General features: G+C 40.7%; 1 protein-coding gene across 1 annotated transcript; it reads left to right on the top strand.

Annotated features, from left to right (window-relative positions):
• Window positions 1-1,478: 1,478 nt before the first annotated feature.
• On the top strand, window positions 1,479-11,191 carry LOC110733779. The gene is made up of 6 exons (XM_021913840.1): window positions 1,479-1,540; window positions 1,893-2,229; window positions 2,376-2,623; window positions 2,760-3,821; window positions 10,616-10,850; window positions 11,006-11,191. The coding sequence occupies exons 1-6, from the start codon at window positions 1,479-1,481 to the stop codon at window positions 11,189-11,191; spliced, it is 2,130 nt and encodes a 709-aa protein (XP_021769532.1).
• Window positions 11,192-22,639: the final 11,448 nt, after the last annotated feature.

The following is a 22,639-nucleotide window of genomic DNA, read 5'->3' as shown; positions in this document are numbered from 1 at the left end:
ACCCTCTTCTTGACCAAGTCGAACTTGAAGACCCGTCCTTCAGACCCTTGAAGAAGTCTGTGTAGGCAACATCGTCAGACAGTCCTTGTATCTGGATTCGCATCAGATTGAACCGCCTGATGTAGGACATAAGTCCTTCCTTCTCCCTCTACTGTATAGCCCCGAGATCGAGACTTGTCTTTTTGGCACGAATGTTCATGGAGAAGTTTGACGTAAACAAGTACGCCAATGTTTTGAAGTTGTTGATGCACCCAGCTGGCGGGTTTCCAAACCATTTTTGGGCTATTCCCTTCAACGTAGCCGGGAAGCACCGACACCAGGCGGCATCATCCAACCCCTGTAAGTACATGAGGTAGGTGTAAGCTAGTAGGTGGTCTTCTGGGTTGGCGGTACCATCATAGGTACCAACCAACATGCTTTTAACCTTGGTCGGTTGTGCCACCTCGGTTATTTCCCTAGAGAAAGTCGTTGGCTGTTCCCTAAGGTTAAGCAGCCAGATCCGCCAGTCCATGGGCTAGACCGGTTGTGCCGCCTGACCCCTGAAGTGGGTCAACTGCATGTATGGAAATCCATACGGCATGTACGGTGACTCCTACTGTATCGGATGGATAATTTTAGGACTAGAACGTGCGGACAAGCCGCACAACTGACTTCCATCATTTGTTTCCGAATGCTTTATGGAGGTACTTCGGAAGTTGTTTGGGTAGGTCGACGTTGAAGCCGACGTGAACAGCGGTAGACTTCTCTTTTCCTAGATGAACATCTGGGTGTCAGAGTAAGTCTTCTTTGACCCATTCAGCTAAACTTGCCGGATGGCCTTCCTTTGCCTTGATTTAGGGAAACAAAGTTTGGAGAGGTCGATCAGGGGCCCATCCACCCCCTTTGGTTTGGGGTGAGGAGTAGGCACCTAGTCTTTGAGTTGCTTCTTCCCGGAGGGAGAAGGCTTCTTTGCCGTCTGACCCTTGTTTGTGCCAGTTGACTTTTTTATGATGCCTTGATTTCCCCTTTGAAACTCGTCATGAATTTCATGAGCTCGTCTCTGGTGACAGGGGTTGTGCCCTCCGCCACCTGGGGTTGCCTAGCAGGCTCACCGACTAGGTTGCTAGGACTCGCTTTTACTTGGCCCCGTTCCCTTGTTCTTTGGAACGGGTGCGCCTTAATCGAAGTGACCCAGCTGAAGCCTCATAGGTGTCGACCTAATAGTCGTCACTGCTATCCTGGTCCGTGTGGACCTCAGGCTCGGCCGAAAGCTATTTTCCCTCAACAGGCGGTACAATGTCAAAAGTCATCTAGGAAGTACTCTCCCCACAGACGGCGCCAAATGTTTCGAGGGTTTTTGGGAGTCCCTCGGGAGAGTTACAATCCCTAATATGTGCAGTCGATGCTTGTACCTGCAAAACAACGTAGACTCTAGTTGGTGGGAGCTCCGCCTCTAACGATCAAGTTAGTATACGTCCGGAGTAGTAAATTGTACGGAAATGGTAAATACTTCTCTCGGGTTTAAGGAGAATTCTGTAATGAATATTGCTGGGTTTTTTGTGTAATGTTTCTGGGCTAATTTATGAATGCCCCATAAATGAGGTTTGGTCCACTATTTATAGTGGGGGAACCTGTCCCGCATTTAAGGTTCCATGGACACGTGTCACTAGGGGATTGGAGCCTTGTAAACCTCTGAGAGGCTGCCACGTGTCGAAGGGCCATTGGGCCACGCATCAAGGGTAGTTTTTTACCCTAAACACTACTAATGAAGATCTATTGAAGCAGGAATATGAGGCAAGGGCTGAGTACTCTAAAGCTCATCAGGCCAGATTTCTCTTCCTCAAACAGAAAGCTAAAGCTCACTAGATGAAGGAGGGCGATTTGAACTCTAACTATTTTCACTCTTGGATCAGGAATAGAAGGGTGATAAATAGGGTCTATTCTATTCAGAATCAGAATGGAGAGATGATTAGTGATCCTAGAATGATTGCTAAAACGTTTATCTCTTACTACCAGAATTTACTAGGAAGTGATGATGGGGAAGCTATGGACATTCATTCTGAAGTGATCTGTGATGGTAAGGTTTTGACTGAAAACCAGAAACATGTTGTTTGTAGATCTTTTACTGAGAATGATGTGAGGAATGCTCTTTGGGACATTGATGAAAATAAGTCACTTGCTTCTGATGGGTATACTAGTAGCTTTTTTAAGAAAGCCTTGGACATAGTCAAGACTGATGTGTGTGGAGCTGTACTGAATTTCTTTGAAACAAGCAAGCTTTTAAAACAACTAATACTGCCTCTCTCACTTTAGTTCCTAAGGTGGCTAATGGAATTGCAGTTACTCAATATCGTCCTATAGCTTGATGTAATGTGATATACAAGATCATTTTTAAGATGATTTGCACTAGACTAAAGGAAATCCTTCCTGATATCATTAGTGAAGAGCAAGGTGCCTTTGTTTCTGGTAGGGCTATCATTGATAACATCATGATTTGTCAGGACCTCCTTAAAGATTATAAAAATCAGAGAAAGCCTCCTAGATGTACAATACAGGTGGATATCAAGAAGGCTTATGATTCCTTGAAATGGAAATTTATTAAGAGAATGTTAAAGGCTCTTAGTTTCCCTCCTCAGTTTGTTGGGTGGGTAATGACCTGTGTTTCTTCCCCCTCCTTTTCAATAATGATTAATGGGGGAAGTAATGGTTTCTTCAAAGGGGTGCAAAAGGGATTAGAAAGGGGGATCTTCTTTCTCCTCTTCTATTTGTCATATGTATAGAGTATTGACCAGATTATTCAAGAAGATTGGGCAGAAAAGGAGCTTCAAGTTTCATCACAGATGCAATCCTCTAAAATTAAATCATTTGATCTTTGCTGATGATTTGATGTTGTTCTCTTATGGTAACAAGGCCTCTGTGTCTTTATTAGTTAGAGCTTTAAAGACTTTTCACATGGTTTCAGGTCTTCAGGCAAATGAGGATAAAACATCCATCTATTTTGGGAATGTGAGTGAGGATGTAAAGCAGGAGATTCTGTTTTCTTCTGGATTTGTTGAAGGAGATTTTCCTTTCAAGTATTTAGGAATCCCTTTAAATTCCAGATATCTAAGAGCTAGTGACTTCGATGTACTCACAGATAAAATTATGGCTAGTGTTACTTGTTGGTCAAGTAGGAATCTGTCATATGCTGGCAGAGTGGTGCTCATAAATTCAATTTTGATTAGTTTTTACTCCTACTGGGCTCAGTGTGTTCTCATGCCTAAAAGTGTATTAGATAGGATTAATCAACTATGTCGGGCTTATTTGTGGGATGGGAACATTTCTCTATCCAAAGCTCCTCCTATATCCTGGGATTGGGTTTGTAAACCTAGAAAGGTGGGTGGTATGGGAATTAGGAACTGCAGTGCTTGGAATAAAGCAGCCCTGGGCAAGTATGTTTGGAAGGTAGCTTGTAAAAAAGACTCTTTGTGGGTTGAATGGGTGCACTCAGTCTATGTTAAGCATAAAGATTGGTGGCATTATATTCCAGGCAAAAGGGTAAGCAGGGCATGGAAGAAAATCTGCAGGGTTAAAGAGGAAATGATGACTGGTTTCATTAGTAATAGGTGGACAGAAGGTACTTATACTATTGTTGAAGGATACAGCTGGATTCTTGGAAGCATGCTTACAGTCAGCTGGAAAAATTGGATTTGGAATAAGTTCAATATTCCAAAACACACGTTTATTGCTTGGTTAGCTGCCCAAGATAGACTCAGACTGAGAATTAAACTGTATAGTATTGGAGTGAGTGAGAGTAAGCAGTGCTTACTGTGTGGCATAGCTCCTGAATCCTTACAACACTTGTTTTTTGAATGTTGTTATAGTTAAGCCTGCCTCAAGTTTCTTTGCCCTTGGAATGCCCTCAAGCATAGAAGGTTTGTAATTGAAACAGCCTTGAAACAGAGGAAGAGAGTTTCTGCAGACTCAGTTCAACAGAAAGTGAGGCTAGCTGTTCTCACTGGTCTGGTATACCATATATGGCGGGCTAGAAATCATGTCCTATGGCACAAAGCTGTGATTCGTCTATAGAAGATTTGCAAAGAAGTGTGTGTGGAAGTCCTGGACAGATGCCACCAACTTATCAGTGTTTCTTGGTCAAGAAAGCAAGCAAAATGATTGTGTAAACTCGAAAATAGTTTGCCTTGTAATTAACTTCTCTTGGTTTTTTTGTTTGTTTTGGATATTTCTTTTGTATGTTTTTTGGCATGTTTAAGCTGTAATCTATAGAGTTAGATGTAGGTTTGTGTTTAGTCTTGTCTTGATGTTTTGTTTTGGCCCTTTGTTTTCCTCGTGTAGTTTGGGTCAGGGGTTTCCCTCGTTTTCTTTTTTGGTAATAAAAACGTCTTACTTACCAAAAAAAAATAAAATTAGAATCATATGAAATTCAAACACATTCAAACAAAGCTTTTTGAATCAAATGAAAATCAAATGCATTCAACAAAGCTAATTAAATCCAATGAAAATCAAAGACATTCTAACAAAGCTAATTGAATTAAATAAAAGTCAACCTCATTCAAACAAAGCTTTTTGAATCAATTGGAAAACCAATGCATTTAACAATTATAATTAAATCAAATGAAAGTCAAACACATTCAAACAAAGCTATTTTATTCAAATGAAAGTCAAACATATTCAAACAAAGCTTTTTGAATCTAATGAAAGTAAAATGTATTCAACAAAGATAATTAAAACAAATAAAAGTCAAACACATTCTAACAAAGCTAATTAAATCAAATAAAAGTCAACCACATTCAAACAAAGCTTTTTAACTCAATTTAAAAACAAACGCAATTATTAATTCTAATTAAATCAAATGAAAGTCAAACGCATTTAAACGAAGCTATTTGAATCAAATGAAAGTCAAACACATTCACACAAAGCTAAGTGAATCAAATTAAAGTTTAATACATTCAAATTAAGATTTTTGAATAAAATGAAAGTCAAATGCATTAAAAAATCTAATTGAATCATGTGAAAGTCAAACAAATGCAAACAAAGCTTTTTGAATCAAATGATTGTCCAATACAATCAACGATGCTAAATAAATCATATGAAAGTCAAACACATTCAAACAAAGCTTTTTGAATCAAATGAACTTAAAATGCATTCAACAAAATTAATTGCATAATGTAAGTCAAAGACATTCTAATAAAGCTAATTGAATAAAATGAAAGTCAACCACATTAAAACAAAGCTTTTTGAATCAATTGGAAACAAAAGCATTTAACAAGAATAATTATATAAAAATCAAGCCAAACACATTCAAACAAAGCTATTTTATTCAAATGAAAGTCAAACATATTCAAACAAATCTTTTTGAATCAAATGAAAGTAAAATGCATTCAACAATGCATTGACTCATATGCATGTCAAACACATTAAAACAAAGCTTTTTGAATCCAATGAAAATCAAATACAATCTAACAAAGCTAATTATATCAAATGAATGTCAAACACATTCAAACAAAGCTATTTGAATTAAATGGAAAATCAAACACATTCAACCAAAGCTTTTTGAATCAAATGAAAGACAAATGCATTAAACAAAGCTAATTGAATCAAATGAAAGTTAAACACATTCAAACAAACCTAATTGAATCTAAAGAAAGTCAAACACATTCAAACAAAGCTTTTTGAATCAATTGAAAGTCTAATGCATTCAACAAAGCTAATTAAATCAAATAAACATCAAACAAATAAACAAAGCTACTTAAACAATTTTAATTAAAGCAAATGAAAGTCATACAAATTCAACCAAATGTTTTTGAATCAAATGAATGTCAAATGCATTCAACAAAGGTAATTGATTCAATTGAAAGTAAAACACATTCAAACAAAGCTAATTGCATCAAATAAAGTCAAACACATTCAAACAAATCTTTTTGAATCAAATGAAATTCAAATGCATAAAAAAAACCTAATAGAATCACGTGAAAGGTAAACAAATGCAAACAAAGCTTTTGGAATCAAAATGATTGTCAAATGCATTCAACGATGCTAATAGAATCATATGAAAGTCAAACACATTCAAACAAAGCTTTTTGAATCTAATGAAAGTCAAATGCATTCAACAAAGCTAATTAAATCAAATGAAAGTCAAAGATATTCTTACAAAGCTAATTGAATCAAATGTAAGTAAAAAATATTCAAAGAAAGATTTTTTAATCAAATGAAAGTAAAATGTATTCGTCAAAGATAATTGAATCAAATGAATGTCAAATGCATTCTAACAAAGCTAATTGAATTAAAATAAAGTCAAACACATTTTAACAGAGCTTTTTCAATCAAACAATTATTAAGTGCATTCAACAATAATAATTGAATCATATGAATGTCAAATTCATTAAAACAAAGCTTTTTGGATCAAATGAAAGTCAAATGCATTCAACAAAGCTAATTGAATCAAATGAAAGTCAAATACAATCTAACAAAGCTTACTGATTCAAATGACAGTCAACCACATTTAAACAAAGCTTTTTAAATCAATTTAAAAAAAACGCATTTAACAATTCTAATTAAATTAAATAAAACACAATCACATTCTAACAAAGCTATTTGAATCAAAAGAAAGTCAAACACATTCAACCAAAGCTTTTTGAATCAAATGAAAGTCAAATGCATTCAACAAAGCTAATTGAATCAAATGAAAGTCAAACACATTCAAACAAAGCTAATTGAATCAAATGCAAGTCAAACACATTCAAACAAAGCTTTTTGAATCAAATGAAAGTAAAATGCATTAAAAAAAAACTAATTGAATCATGTGAAAGCCAAACACATTCATAAAAAGCTTTTTTTTTTTATTCAAATGAAAGTCTAATGCATTCAACAAATCTAATCAAATCAAATGAAAGTCAAACACATTTTAACAAATCTTTTTGAATCAAATGAAAGTTAAATGTATTCAACAAAGCTAATAGAATCAAATGAAAGTCAAAGACAATCTAACTAAGCTAATTGAATTAAATGAAAGTCAACAACATTCAAACAAAGCTTTTTAAATCAATTTAGAAATAAACGCATTTAACAATCTAATTTAATCAAATGAATGTCAAACACATTCAAACAAAGCTATTTTAATCAAAAGAAAGTCAATCACATTCAACCAAATCTTTTTGAATCAAAAGAAATTCAAATGCATTTAACAAAGCTAATTGAATCAAATGAAAGTCAAACACATTCATACAAAGCTAATTGAATTCAATGAAAGTCAAACACATTCAAACAAACTTTTTGAATCAAATGAAAGTAAAATGCATTCAAAAAAACTAATTGATTCAAGGGAAATGCAAACACATTTATAAAAAGCTTTTTGAATTAAATGAAAGTCTAATGCATTCTACAAAGCTAACTAAATCAAATGAAAGTCAAACACATTTTAAGAAATATATTGAAATCAAATGAAAGTCAAATGCATTCAACAAAGCTTATTGAATCAAACGAAAGTCAGACTTATTCAAACAAAGCTAATTGAATCAATTGAAATCAAACACATTTAAACAAAGCTTTTTAAATAAATTTGGAAATAAACGCATTTAAAAATTCTAATTAAATCAAATGAATGTCAAACACATTCAAACAAAGCTATTAGAATCAAAAGAAAGTCAATTACATTCAACCAAATCTTTTTGAATCAAATGAAAGTAAAATGCATTCAACAATGCATTGACTCATATGCATGTCAAACACATTAAAACAAAGCTTTTTGAATCCAATGAAAATCAAATACAATCTAACAAAGCTAATTATATCAAATGAATGTCAAACACATTCAAACAAAGCTATTTGAATTAAATGGAAAATCAAACACATTCAACCTAAGCTTTTTGAATCAAATGAAAGACAAATGCATTAAACAAAGCTAATTGAATCAAATGAAAGTTAAACACATTCAAACAAACCTAATTGAATCTAAAGAAAGTCAAACACATTCAAACAAAGCTTTTTGAATCAATTGAAAGTCTAATGCATTCAACAAAGCTAATTAAATCAAATAAACATCAAACAAATAAACAAAGCTACTTAAACAATTTTAATTAAAGCAAATGAAAGTCATACAAATTCAACCAAATGTTTTTGAATCAAATGAATGTCAAATGCATTCAACAAAGGTAATTGATTCAATTGAAAGTAAAACACATTCAAACAAAGCTAATTGCATCAAATAAAGTGAAACACATTCAAACAAAGCTTTTTGAATCAAATGAAAGTCAAATGCATAAAAGAAACCTAATAGAATCACGTGAAAGGTAAACAAATGCAAACAAAGCTTTTGGAATCAAAATGATTGTCAAATGCATTCAACGATGCTAATAGAATCATATGAAAGTTAAACACATTCAAACAAAGCTTTTTGAATCTAATGAAAGTCAAATGCATTCAACAAAGCTAATTAAATCAAATGAAAGTCAAAGATATTCTTACAAAGCTAATTGAATCAAATGTAAGTAAAAAATATTCAAAGAAAGATTTTTTAATCAAATGAAAGTAAAATGTATTCGTCAAAGATAATTGAATCAAATGAATGTCAAATGCATTCTAACAAAGCTAATTGAATTAAAATAAAGTCAAACACATTTTAACAGAGCTTTTTCAATCAAACAATTATTAAGTGCATTCAACAATAATAATTGAATCATATGAATGTCAAATTCATTAAAACAAAGCTTTTTGAATCAAATGAAAGTCAAATGCATTCAACAAAGCTAATTGAATCAAATGAAAGTCAAATACAATCTAACAAAGGTTACTGATTCAAATGACAATCAACCACATTTAAACAAAGCTTTTTAAATCAATTTAAAAAAAACGCATTTAACAATTCTAATTAAATTAAATAAAACACAATCACATTCTAACAAAGCTATTTAAATCAAAAGAAAGTCAAACACATTCAACCAAAGCTTTTTGAATCAAATGAAAGTCAAATGCATTCAACAAAGCTAATTGAATCAAATGAAAGTCAAACACATTCAAACAAAGCTATTTGAATCAAATGCAAGTCAAACACATTCAAACAAAGCTTTTTGAATCAAATGAAAGTAAAATGCATTAAAAAAAAACTAATTGAATCATGTGAAAGCCAAACACATTCATAAAAAGCTTTTTTTTTTATTCAAATGAAAGTCTAATGCATTCAACAAATCTAATCAAATCAAATGAAAGTCAAACACATTTTAACAAATCTTTTTGAATCAAATGAAAGTTAAATGTATTCAACAAAGCTAATAGAATCAAATGAAAGTCAAAGACAATCTAATTAAGCTAATTGAATTAAATGAAAGTCAACAACATTCAAACAAAGCTTTTTAAATCAATTTAGAAATAAACGCATTTAACAATCTAATTTAATCAAATGAATGTCAAACACATTCAAACAAAGCTATTTGAATCAAAAGAAGTCAATCACATTCAACCAAATCTTTTTGAATCAAAAGAAATTCAAATGCATTTAACAAAGCTAATTGAATCAAATGAAAGTCAAACACATTCATCCAAAGCTAATTGAATTCAATGAAAGTCAAACACATTCAAACAAACTTTTTGAATCAAATGAAAGTAAAATGCATTCAAAAAAACTAATTGATTCAAGGGAAATGCAAACACATTTATAAAAAGCTTTTTGAATTAAATGAAAGTCTAATGCATTCTACAAAGCTAACTAAATCAAATGAAAGTCAAACACATTTTAAGAAATATATTGAAATCAAACGAAAGTCAAATGCATTCAACAAAGCTTATTGAATCAAACGAAAGTCAGACACATTCAAACAAAGCTAATTGAATCAATTGAAATTAAACACATTTAAACAAAGCTTTTTAAATAAATTTGGAAATAAACGCATTTAAAAATTCTAATTAAATCAAATGAATGTCAAACACATTCAAACAAATCTATTAGAATCAAAAGAAAGTCAATCACATTCAACCAAAGCTTTTTGAATCAAATGAAAGTCAAATGCATTAAACAAAGCTAATTGAATCAAATGAAAGTCAACCACATTCAAACAAAGCTAATTAAATCAAATGAAAGTCAAACACATTGAAAGAAAGCTTTTTGAAACAAATGGAAGTCAAATACATTCGAAAAAGCTAATCTAATCAAGTGAAAGTTCAAAAAATTCAAACGTAGCTTTTTAAATATATTGAATGTCAAATGCATTCAAAGATGCTAATTGAATCATATGAATGGCAAAGACATTCAAACAAAGCTTTTTGAATCAAATGAAAGTCAAATGCATTCAACAAAGCTAAATAAATCAAATTAAAGTCAATGACATTCTAACAAAGCTAATCTAACCAAATGAAATTCAACCACATTCAAACAAAGCTAATTGAATCAAATGAAAGTCAAACACATTCAAACAAAGCTTTTTGAATCAATTGAATGTCAAATACATTCAATAAAGCTAATTGAATCAATTGAAATCCTAGAGAGCGAAAATCCTTCTTCACGCCATTGTTTTTCTCTTCAAATCCTTGATTGGGCTATGACCAAGGGGAAGAATAATAAAGGGAAGAAGGGTTCATCTTCGAAGTTTAAGAAGAAGTGTGGCCTTAAACCTAGAACCTGATTGCATGTCAAAAATTCTCAAAGAGATGAAGATGGTGCTGGGTCTGAGGTTAGTTGGCTAGAAGGTGATGGAGTTCAGGATGATCCCTCACGAAGAGTCAGTCAAGAAGATAAGGAGCTTCATTCAACTCAGTTCAATCAGTGGCTACAGGTAATACACCACAATTCCCCTGTTACCTGTGATGCGGTTAATGGAACAGTAAATAATGGGATTTCAAATGACCAATCGGAATCGATAAACCCGAATCCATTGATGATGGTAAGGGATGTTTCATCGATTTCAAGTGGCTCTGTGTTTGGTCGGAATATGGGTATGACCCCTAGCCCTCGTGATACCCTCCCCCCCCCCCCAATTTTAGAGACCCTTGTTTCTAGGGCATCTGATTTCAATGGACGTGAGACCCCTGGTTTTAGGGCCGCTTAATTCAAGGGGAAGAGAATAATAGGAGATGGAGTACGTTATTCAGGAACACAAGGGATGAGGGTCTTGATTTGACTAGTGACGATCTTGATGCCCAACCTGGAGATGCTTGTGGTCTAGGTGATTCTGGAAAGATGCAGATTACTGCTGAGGATGTGGATCCACATATTCAATTTTAGTGCTCTGTCATTATGTGCTATGCTTTAGGTGCAAGGGTTCCTTATTTTGTGATGAATGGTTTTAATCGAAGGATTTGAGGGAGATTTGGTATTGATAAGGTGAACTTGTTGCCTAATGGCATATACCTAGTTCGTTTTCGAGCAAAAGACAGTATGGAGAGGGTCTTGAATGGGGGACCAGTTTTGTTCGACAGTAGGCCTGTGATTATGAAAAGGTGGGAACTCGATATTAATTTGGAGAAGGAGGGTGTCTTTGAAGTTCCTGTTTGGGTCAGGTTACCTGGCCTGCACCTAAAATTCTAGTGTTAGAGTGCTTTAATGAAGATAGGCAGATTGATAGGTAAACCTGTGAAATCTGATAAAATCACTGCCAATAAAGAGAAGCTAGATTATGCTAGATTGATGGTAGAGGTTACTGTTGATGGACAGTTTCCTGGAGAGATTGAGTTTTTGGATGAAGGTGGTCATAATGTCATCTAAAAAGTAATAAATGAATAGAAGTCTATCAAGTGCAAGAAGTGCTCAGCTATTGGGCATAGTGATGAGTAGTGCCCGTAGTAATGGAATAGTCAGAGGAATAATAGAAGGAGAGGTGGTCAGTTTGGGGAGAATGTGAAAAGGGTCTGGAGACCTGTTCAGAGGACTGATCAACCTCAAGCACAAGACAACAATCAGAATATCAGTGTTCAGTAAGCTAGTATTGGGAAGGAAACAGTGAATGTGGAAACAGGTAACAGATTTGACTATCTTGATGATGAAGGTGATCTTACAGCTAGAATTGGTATCCAAAACTAGGAGGGTCCTAGAGTTTCTGGTCTGTGCAGTATTGATGAAGGAAGGGTGTTGTTTGGGGGAATGGAGGAGGGGGAGTGCTCTTATTCTCTCCATGGATAGTATATGTTTTTGGAATGTGAGAGGCCTAAATTTGCCAAGTAAAAGGTATGATGTATCCTGGTTCCTGAGGCATCACAACTTGGGCTTATTTGGGCTCATGGAGACTAAGGTTAAGGCTAAAAAATTTGGAGCAGTGTTTAATAGTTTTGATGATACTTGGTATGTGGTGGCAAATTATGCTAAGAGTGACAAAGGTAGAATTTGGATTCTGTGGTTACCTACGATGTATCAAGTGAATGTGTTAAGGGTGGAGGAGCAGCTTATTCATTTGGCTATTAAGCATAGATCTTCTGGTAGTTAGTTTTTCGTCACTACGGTTTATGGGTTCAATGATCCTAAGAGGAGGTTGGAGCTTTGGGACCATCTTTCTGAGATTACTCGGGGTGTAAATGGCCCTTGGGTTATTGGAGGTGATTTTAATAACGTTCTCAACTTAGAGGACAAAATTGGTTCTCCTTGTACTTTTGATGAGGTTAAGGATTTCAGGGAGTGTCTGAGTAAGAACGAGCTTGTTGATTTCAAAGTTGGTGCGCTGTTTTATACTAAGAATAATAAGAAGGAAGGGCAACATAGGGTTTGTTCGAAAATTGATAGGGTGCTAGTTGATAATGAATGGATAAGGAAGTTTGACAATTCCACTTCCGTGATTCTCCCTGAAGGAACAATGGACCATAGTCCCTGCTGTATGACTGTGATTAGAGTGAATGACAGATCTGCTAAGCCTTTCAAATTCTTTAATCACTGGACTTCTGCTCCTGGGTTTTTGATGCTTGTTGAACAAGAATGGAATAGTCAAGTTAAGGGCACAACTATGTTTAGGGTGGTCAAGAAGTTGCAGGCTATTAAGAAAGCCCTTAAGGACAGGAATCTTAGCGCTCAGTCTTCTATTGAAAGTGCTCATACTGAAGCTTCTTGCAACTTGATGTCTGTGCAGCAAAAGCTTAACATGGATCCTACAAATGAGGACCTGATTGCTGAAGAAAAGCAGGCTAGAACAGTGTATCAGGCTGCTCATCTAGCAATAGCTGTTAAATCAGTTGCCGGTTGCCTGATCAGCCGGCCGAATCTCTGGCACTTGTCTCATCTTTTTACCATATCTAGTGCATCCGCCTCAAGGGTAGGCCAAAAGTATCCTTGCCGCCTGACTCTTTTGGCTAGGGTCTTTCCGCCAATGTGCGATCCACTGAAGCCGGTGTGCAGATCTTCCAGTATTTCCTTTCCCCTTTCTGGGGTAACACACTTGAATAGCGGCTACAAGTAACCCTTCCGGAAAAGTTCACCTTTGTGCATTACGAAGCTTAATGCTCGTCTTTTAAGAGAAGCCGCCTCTGATGAGACACCCGGTAGAGTGCCGTCTACCAGGTAATCCCGGATGGGATCCATCCAAGTGGAGCTTCGATCTAAAACTCCAATGGGGTCATGTTCAATGCTTTTCTTTTCCATGACTTCCCAGAAGACTAACCTACGCGTATCACATGTGGCGGATGATGCGAGTTTGGATAGTGCATCCGCCTGATTATTCTCGGACCTGGGTACTTGACTTAGATGAAATTCATCAAATGCCCCAGCCTCCTCTTTGACCGCCTGAAGATACTTAATCATCACCGGATGGGTGGCCTCATAGTCACCGTTGTACTGGCTAACGATGAGTTGTGAATTTGAGAAGGCGTCAACTTTCCTTGCCCCGGCTGCCTTACACATGCGGATACCAGCTAGCAGGGCCTCGTATTCAGCTTCATTATTCGAAGCTTGAAACTTGAATCGTAGAGCATACTCGTATTTGTCCCCTTCTGGAGAATGACAAATTACGCCTGCCCCACAACCATTCAGCGTAGAGCTTCCGTCTACATAAACTTTCCAAACTTGATCAGTTTTATCCGACTGTATCGGCCTTGTCATTTCAACAATGAAGTCGGCAAACGCCTGACCCTTCACCGCCCGCCTGGATTCGAAAGTGATTTCTAGACTTTGAATTTCCATAGCACATTTAATCATTCTTCCAGATGACTCTAAAGTGGTCATAGGCCTTTTGAGCGGCTGGTCAATGTAAACGGTAACCGGATGAGCCAAGAAATACGGTTTCAACCGCTTGACTGCCTTGAACAATTCCAGACCGAATTTTTCAATCATGGGATATCGAAGTTCAGCATTCCAGAGGACATGACTTATAAAGTAGACCGGGAGCTGGTTGCCGTCTCTCTCAGCAAGGAGGACGACACTCAAGGAATGATCTGAGATGGACAAGTACATGTAGAGAGCCTCCTGGGGTAGGGGACTCACTAACCTTGGCAAAGAATGCAAGTGTTGCTTCAGCCTTTAAAATGCCGCCTCAACCTCGACCTCTTTTTGATTGCTTGAAAGAAATAGAGGCACTTGTCACCTGACCGGTTGAGGAATCTCCAAAATTCCGCTAGGCAACCGGTACGAGTCGACTGCATGTCAATCACCGCCTGCACTTTGTCCAGATTGGCCTCTATGCCTCTCTGATCAATCAAAAATCCAAGAAACTTCCCAGACTCAACTCCAAAGACGCATTTTTTCGGATTTAACATGACTTTATGCCGCCTGAGGGTGGTGAAGGTTTCTCGGAGGTCGGCTAGATGATCCGCCTGTAGCTTTGACTTGACTATCATGTCATCGATGTACGCCTCCACATTTCTTCCAATCTGATCATAAAAGACCGAGTTCATCATTCGTTGGAAAGTAGCAGGCGCATTCTTCAACCCAAACGGCATTACCGTGTAGCAGTATAACCCTTGATCTGTGACGAAAGCCGTCTTCTCTTTGTCTTTCTTCCACAAGGGTATCTGATGGAAGCCGGAGTAGGCATCCATAAAACTCATTAGGGCATGGCCGGCTGTAGAGTCTACCAAATGATTTATCTTTGGAAGCGGGTAGCTATCTTTTGGACAAGCTCTGTTCAAGTCCGTGTAATCTACACACATCCGCCAGGTTCCATTCGGCTTTTTTACAAGGAAGACATTGGCTACCCAATCCGGGTAGTAACATTGCCGGATGAACCCAGCATCTAAGAGTTTCATGACCTCGGTTGCTGCCGCTTGGGACCTTTCCTCGCCATGGTTCCTTTTCTTTTGCCTGACCGACTTCTTCTTAGGATCCACAACGAGTTTATGAACAGCAAGATCCGGACTTACACCCGGCATCTCTTCTACTTCAAAGGCAAACACATCTTTAAACTCCTTCAGCAAAAGGAGCAAATCTGATCCCAAACTTTCAAACGCAACCGTTCCAATCTTGATGGTTCTGTCTGGCCGGCTGTCTTCAAGGACAATGTCAATTATTTCTCCAGCCGGCTAGGGGCGAAGGACGTTTGGCCTCTCCCCGGACAGTGATTGCTATTGTTTCTCCTTTACAGGCGCCAGTTGGTCCGCCTTCCTCTTTTTACAAGCTAGCTTAGTAGCCGGTAAGCTTTGATCAATGTTGTCAAGGTCAACTATTTCTTTTTCTTGACCGTTTGTGTCAAGCGTTGGTTTGATGTCTGAGAGGTAACACTCTCTCGCCATCTTTTGGTCCCCACTCAAGGAACCGACTGTGCCATCATCCCTTTCAAACTTGATCAACATTAGAGATGGGATGATGACAGCCTTTGAGATGTTAAGGGTTGGGCGGCCAATAATCAAGTTATAGGCATTCAGTTCTCCTACAACAAGAAACTTGACAACCATGTGCCGACCCCTTCCCTTTTCTCCGAACCGGATGGGTAGATCAATCATGCCCACTGGATGTACTACTCCTCCCTCAAAACCTACAAGAGGGTATGAGGCCGGATGCATGCTATTGGGCTTATACTGGAGGTTTTCCAAGCACCGGTAGCTTATGAGGTCGGATGAGCTCCCAGTATCAATCAAGATCCGGCCAACTCTTTGATTGGCGATTTTGCACTCGATGACTATTGGGTCATCATGAGGCCGCCTGACCTCCCCTCTATCTTTCTCGGAGATGTTAACCTCCGGAAATGAATATTCAGACGACTGGCCCTCATCCACTGAGTTGACCAGTTTCCGAATGTTATCTTTTGTGCCCCGGATGGTAGGCCCACCTCCCGCAAATCCACCGGCTATGGTCAGGAAGGGTTCCTCATCCGTATCCGATTGAGTAGCCGACTTCTTTGGGGGTGGTCCTTTTACTTGTTTGGGAGCACCCTTTGACTTGGAAAGGTATGATTTGAGAGCCCCCTCATTAGCCAGCCGGTCAAAGAGCCGCCTGAGGCTAAAGCAACCCTCAGTGTCATGGCCAATTTCCTCATGAAAAAGGCAATATTTACTCTTATCCCGGGCGCTTAAGGGACTCTTCATAGGAGCCGGTTTTGCAAGACTCAACCGGTCCTTTACTTCGTTGAGAATGGAGGCACAATCCTTGTTGAACTCGTACTTTGGCACATACGAATCCGACCTCTTTCTTTTCTGGAAGGGTTGTCCGGATGAGTCTGCTGCCCATACGGATCCGACCTCTTTCTTTTCTCTTGTCTTCCTTTTTGGCCGACTAGGTATGCCGATTCTCTTTTTTATCAGATCTTTTGTAATCTGTTGGAAGTATCACAGCACACAATTCCATTGCCTGAATGTAGGCCTCCGCCTTCATGAGCGCCTCGTGAAGAGTAGAGACCCTCTTCCTAAATAAGTCAAACTTAAAAGTTGATCCGTCTTTTAAGCCTTTAAAGAAATCAGTATAGGCAACGTCATCAGACAATCCATGGATTTGGATCCTCATCAGGTTAAACCGCCTGACATATGACCGGAGCCCCTCTTTATCTCCCTACTAGATTACCCCTAGATCAAGGCTTGTTTTCTTGGCAGGGATGTTCATAGAAAAGTTGGACGTAAACCAGTAGGCCAAGGTCCTGAAATTATTGATGCATCCGGCTGGGAGGTTACCAAACCAACGTTGAGGAATCCCTTTCAACGTTGTCGGAAAGCACCTACACCATGAGGCGTCATCCAAACCCTGCAAATACATCAGGTTAGTGTATGCCATGAGGTGATCCTCCGGGTTGGTGATACCGTCATAGGCACCTACCAGCACGTTTTTGATCTTAGCCGGCTAGGTCATCTCGGTGATTTCCCTGGAAAACGCCGTTGGCTGTTCCCCAAGGTTGAGCAGCCGGAGCTGCCAGTCCATAGGCTAGAGAGGCGGCTGCTGCTGCCCCCCGAAAAGACCCGCTGGGCATAGGGAGATCCAAAAGGCGTGTACGGTGTTCCATGCAATGCCGGTTGGATCATATGAGGGCCGGATCGAGCAGAAACCTCGCTCGTCCGGCTGTCATTGTTTGTTCTCGAGTGCCTCCCTGATGTGGCATTGAAGTTGTCTTGAAAGGTTGACGTTGATGCTGACTCGGAGCGCTGTTGAGTCTTTTTATCCTGAATGAGCGTCCGGGCATCAGAATAGACTTTCTTGGTTCCATCCGGCTGAATGTGCCGGACGGGCTTTCTGACTCCATCTATGGGAGTGTGCATCTTTGAGAAATCAAAGGGCCTAGCCGACATATTTGACTTCGGATGCGGGGTAGATGCTCTTCCCTTTACTGTTTTGGCCCCCTTTTTCCCAAGACGCCTTTCTTCTGCCTGACCCTTATGGGGGACGGTTGTATTATCAGGAAGGCCTTTGATCTCTCCTTTGAAGCTCATCATCATGTTCATGAGTTCATCTCTGGAGACTGTGGTGGCTCCCTCTGAAGCAGGAGTCAACCCAAGCGGTCCCCTGGTAGGATGATTTGGGCCTACCTGCTGCTCTGCTCGTTCCCTCTTGTCTTTGGAACGAGTATGCTTGGTTCTGAAGGAACCATCGGCTGCTGTGTAGGTTTCAATCTCATGATTGTCAGCTGTGTCTTGGTCCGAGTGGACCACAGCCTCACCAGCAGGTTGACTACTTTTACCCGGTTGTACCGGTTCTGAAGTTATCTAGAAAGTACTCTCCCCACAGACGGCGCCAGATGTTTGGGGGTTTTTTATGTGTCCTACGGGAGAGTTACAATTTCCTAGTATGCTCCTTCCTTCGCCTGTACCTGCACAAATAACGAAATACTCCGGCTGGGGCTGGGGAGTTTCGGCTCCGAAGATTAAGTTAGTCTCTTTCTAAATGAGGAAATAAGACAATAAATGCTTCTCGATTTGAGAGCGTTTGCAAGGGGATTTGTGTTTGGATGGTGGTTGGAAAATGATTCGATCCCCATTAATGAGGTCTACCCTTACTATTTATAGTAGGGAGAAATGTACCTCAGTTAGGGTACAATGACACGTGTCGCAAAGGGATTGGGCCTTTGCTGACCGTTGCAAGCTTGACACGTGGCATGCCTTTATTGGGCCACGTGTCTTAGGGTATTTTTACCCTAAACACTGGGCAACGAGTGCAGGTGTTGTTTTATCCTTTGGAATGCCGCCTCAGCCTCTTCTCCCCATTCAAATCTGGACCTCTTCCTGATTACTTGGAAGAAGTAAAGGAACTTGTCGCCTGACCGGCTGAGGAATCTTCCTAATGCCGCCAGGCAATCGGTTAATTTTTGGGCCTCCTTGACGGTTTGGGGTGATTGCATGGACCTTCTCCGGATTGGCCTCTATGCCTCTTTGATCAATCAAGAATCCGAGAAACTTCCAAGACTCAACACCAAAGACACACTTCTTGGGGTTAAGCATGACCTTATGCCGCCTGAGTGTGCTGAAGGTTTCTCGGAGGTCAGCTAGGTGATCCGCCTGGAGCTTGGATTTAACTATCATGTCGTCTATATACATCTACATTCCTTCCGATTTGATTGGTGAAAACCGTGTTGATCATTCGTTGGAAAGTAGCAGGCGCATTCTTCAACCCAAACGACATCACCGTGTAGTAGTACAACCCCTGATCAGTGACGAAGGCCGTCTTTTCCTGATCCTTCTTCCATAGGGAATTTGTTGGAAGCCTGAGTAGGCATCCATGAAGCTCATCAAGGCATGGCCGGCTGTAGAGTCAATAAGGCCGTCTATCTTAGGAAGCGGGTAGTTATCCTTTGGACATGCCCTGTTCAGGTCCGTGTAGTCTACACACATCCGCCAGGTACCATTCGGTTTTTTGACATGGACCACATTAGCTACCCAATCCGGGTAGTAGCACTACCGAATGAACCCAGCGTCGAGGAGCTTTTTGACCTCGGCGGCTGTCACCTGTGACCTTTCTTCGCCATGATCCCTCTTCTTTTGCCTAACTGGCTTTATTTTGGGATCAACAGCTAGCTTGTGGATGGCTAGATCCGGACTGACGCCTGGCATCTCCTCCACTTCAAAGGCGAAGAGGCCTTTGAACTCTCTCAAGAGTTCAAGCAATTCTGCCCCCAACTTTTCAAAAGCAACCGTCCCAACTTTGATTGTTCTGTCAGGACGGCTGTCGTCCAGGACGACATCAATGCTTTCACCAGCCGGCTGGGGCCGAGAGTCGTCCGACCTTTTCCCGGCTAGTGATTGCTATTTCATTTTTTGGCGGGGGCCATTTGGTCCGCCTTTCTCTTTGTACCGCCTACCTTAGGGACAGGCCCGACTTCTTTGTCATCGAGGTCAGTAGGTTCCTCGCTTTGGCCGGCTGCATGGGCAGTCGGCCTAACGTCTGAGAGATAGCACTCTCTAGCCGCCTTTTGGTCCCCGCTTAGGGAGCCTACTGACCCATCATCCCTCTCAAATTTTATCAGCATGAGGGAGGGGATGATTACCGCCTTGGACTCATTGAGGGTTGGGCACCCCAAAATGAGGTTGTAGGCAGTCAGCTCTTCGACTACCAGAAACTTGACGACCATGTGCCGCCCTTCCCCCTTGCCTCCCAGCCGGATGGGTAAGTCTATCCTACCTACCGGGTGCACTACCCCACCTCCAAAGTCGACTAGGGGGTGGGGGGCCTTATGCATACTGCTGGGCTTGTATTTCAGCTTCGCCAAGCAGCGATAGCTTATCATGTCAGACGAGCTCCCGGTATCGATTAGGATCCGGCCAACTCGTTGATTGGCAAATTTACATTCAATGACAATCGGGTCATCGTGGGGCTTCCTGACCGTACCCCTGTCTTTCTCAGAGATGAAGACGTCTTTTGACGCCTGGCCCTCATCCTCTGAGGCGGACAACTTCCCGATGTTGTCTTTGGCACCCCGAATGGTGGGACCGCCACTAGCGAAGCCGCCTGCAATGGTGTAGATATGCTCTTCATCTATGTCAGAGCTCACCACCGGCTTCTTAGACGATTGTCCACCGTTTTTGGGGTTACCCTTAGACTTTGTCAGATAGGACTTCAAAGCCCCCTCATCAGCCAATCGGTCCAATAGCCGCTGGAGGCTGTAGCAACCATTGGTGTCATGGCCAATGTCCTCATGGAATTGGCAATACTTGCTCTTATCCCGATTCTTGACAGTGCTCTTTAGAGGAGCCGACTTTTCAATAGTCAAGCGGTTTTTTATCTCCATAAAGATGGAGGAGCAGTCCTTGTTGAACTCGTACTTATGGACGTACGGTTCCAACTTCTTTTGCCTCTTTTCTTTTCTTCTTTCCTGGCCGGCTGATGGAACCGCCTTTCTTTTTCGTCAGACCGCCTACGTTCCGACGGGTTCTTGACGGCACAAAGCTCCGTCGCCTGTATATAGGCTTCAGCCTCCATTAGTGCCTCCTGGAGGGTTGCAACCCTCTTGCGAACTAGGTCGAACTTGAAAGTCGACCCATCTTTTAGACCCTTGAAGAAGTCTGTGTACGCAACTTTGTCAGATAGTCCTTGTATCTAAATTCTCATCAGATTGAACCGCCTGCCATAGGACCGAAGTCCCTCCTTGTCACCCTGCCGGATCGCCCCTAGGTCGAGACTGGTTTTCTTGGCCGAGATGTTCATGGAGAAGTTGGACGCGAACAAATATGCAAGCGTCTTAAAGTTATTGATGCACCCAGCCGGCAGGTTGCCAAACCACCATTGGGCTATGCCCTTTAGTGTTGTCGGGAAGCATTGACACCAGGCAGTGTCATCTAGCCCCTGTAGGTACATGAGGTTGGTGTAGGCCATCAGGTGGTCTTCCGGGTTGGTTGTACCATCGTAGGTGCCTACAAACACGTTTTTAATCTTAGTCGGCTGTGCCGCCTCGGTTATTTCCCCAGAGAAAGCCGAAGGTTGTTCTCCTAGGTTTAGCAGCCGGAGCTTCCAGTCCATGGGCTGGACGGTGTTTGCCGCCATTCCCCCAAAAGGAGAATGCTGCATATTTGGTGATCCAGCTCCATATGGTTGCTGAGGCACAAATAGAGCTTGGTGAATCACATGGGGAGCAGTACGGACGGACGTGTCGTGCGTCTGGCTCCTAGGGTGAGTTTCCTAATTTTTGATCGAAGAATTACAGAAACTGTCTGGGTATGTCAACGTAGAAGCCGTCTGGGACATACTCTGACCTCTCTTCTCCTGGGTAAGCATCCGGGCATCTGAGAAGATCTTTTTGGACCCATCCGGTTGTATGTGCCGGATGGCCTTTTGCTGCCCTGATTCAGGGAAACGAATTTTTGAAAGGTCAATTAGGGGCATGTCTCCCACTTTAGGCTTCGGGTGAGGAGTAGGCACCCGGTCTTTGATTGGCTTTTTTACTGAAGCCCTCTTAGCCGACTGGCCCTTGCTGGAGCCAGCTGACTTCTTGATGATGTCCGTGATTTCCCCTTTGAAACTACTCATGAGGTTCATGAGCTCATCTCTGGTGACGGGGGCTAACCCCTCCGCCGCCTAGGGTTGTCCGGTATGCTTGCCGCCTGGGTTGTCGGGGCAAGCCTTGTCTTGGCCCCGTTCCTTCCTTTCTTTGGAACGAGTGCGCCTGGAGCGGAAAGACCCGTCTGGAGCCATATAGGTTTCGACATTGTAGTCGTCCCCACTTCTGCCTTCATGGTCCGTGTGGACCTCAGGTTCAGCCGTGGGCCGGTAGCCCTCTACGTTTGGCACATTTTCAGATGCCATCCAAGTGGTACTCTCCCCACAGACGGTGCCAAATGTTTCGTGGTTTTTTTTTAAGTGTCCTACAGGAGAGTTACAACACCGGGAATGTACGCCTGACTTCTGTACCTGCAAAACCACGAAACTCCGATTGGGTGGAGTTCCGCCTCCGAAGGTCAAGTTAGTATAATTCCGGATGAAATTACGTATGGAAGGTAAATTGGTTCTCTCGGATTCCGAGATATTCCGCAATTAATATTGCTCGGGTTTTGTGGGCGTATTTTTTAATACCAATAAATGAGGTAGATTCCTCATTTTATAGCAGATGGGTCTGCTCCCCTATTGGGGGTACAATGCCACGTGGCATCCATTGGTTAAATGCCCATAGTGCAATAGGGTGATGACACGTGTCAGACCCCTATAGGGCCACGTGTCTAGGGTAATTTTTACCCTAAACACTTACGATGCTTGCGGGTTGCGCTAGCCTATGCCTAGCACGATGCGATGGCTAGCGTTGCTACGCTAGCACGCCTAGCCACGCATCCACAGCCACATCACACGCATGCACGCATCATGCGATGCTTGTGCCATGCGATGTGCGTGTGCTAGGGGTTGCTAGGCACGCATTGCTTA

This window comes from Chenopodium quinoa, unplaced genomic scaffold, assembly GCF_001683475.1.
Source record: "Chenopodium quinoa cultivar QQ74 unplaced genomic scaffold, ASM168347v1, whole genome shotgun sequence".
Classification (NCBI taxonomy): domain Eukaryota; kingdom Viridiplantae; phylum Streptophyta; class Magnoliopsida; order Caryophyllales; family Amaranthaceae; genus Chenopodium; species Chenopodium quinoa.
This window is presented reverse-complemented; position numbering and strand designations above follow the sequence as displayed.

Bases quoted from the DNA above. Each gene is read 5' to 3' on its own strand.
- LOC110733779 (XM_021913840.1), top strand. From the start codon at position 1,479: ATGGTAAATACTTCTCTCGGGTTTAAGGAGAATTCTGTAATGAATATT. The intron at 2,230-2,375 runs GTACTGAATTTC...ATCATTTTTAAG, and splicing joins AGACTGATGTGTGTGGAGCT to ATGATTTGCACTAGACTAAA. The intron at 2,624-2,759 runs GTGGGTAATGAC...TCATATGTATAG, and splicing joins TTCCCTCCTCAGTTTGTTGG to AGTATTGACCAGATTATTCA.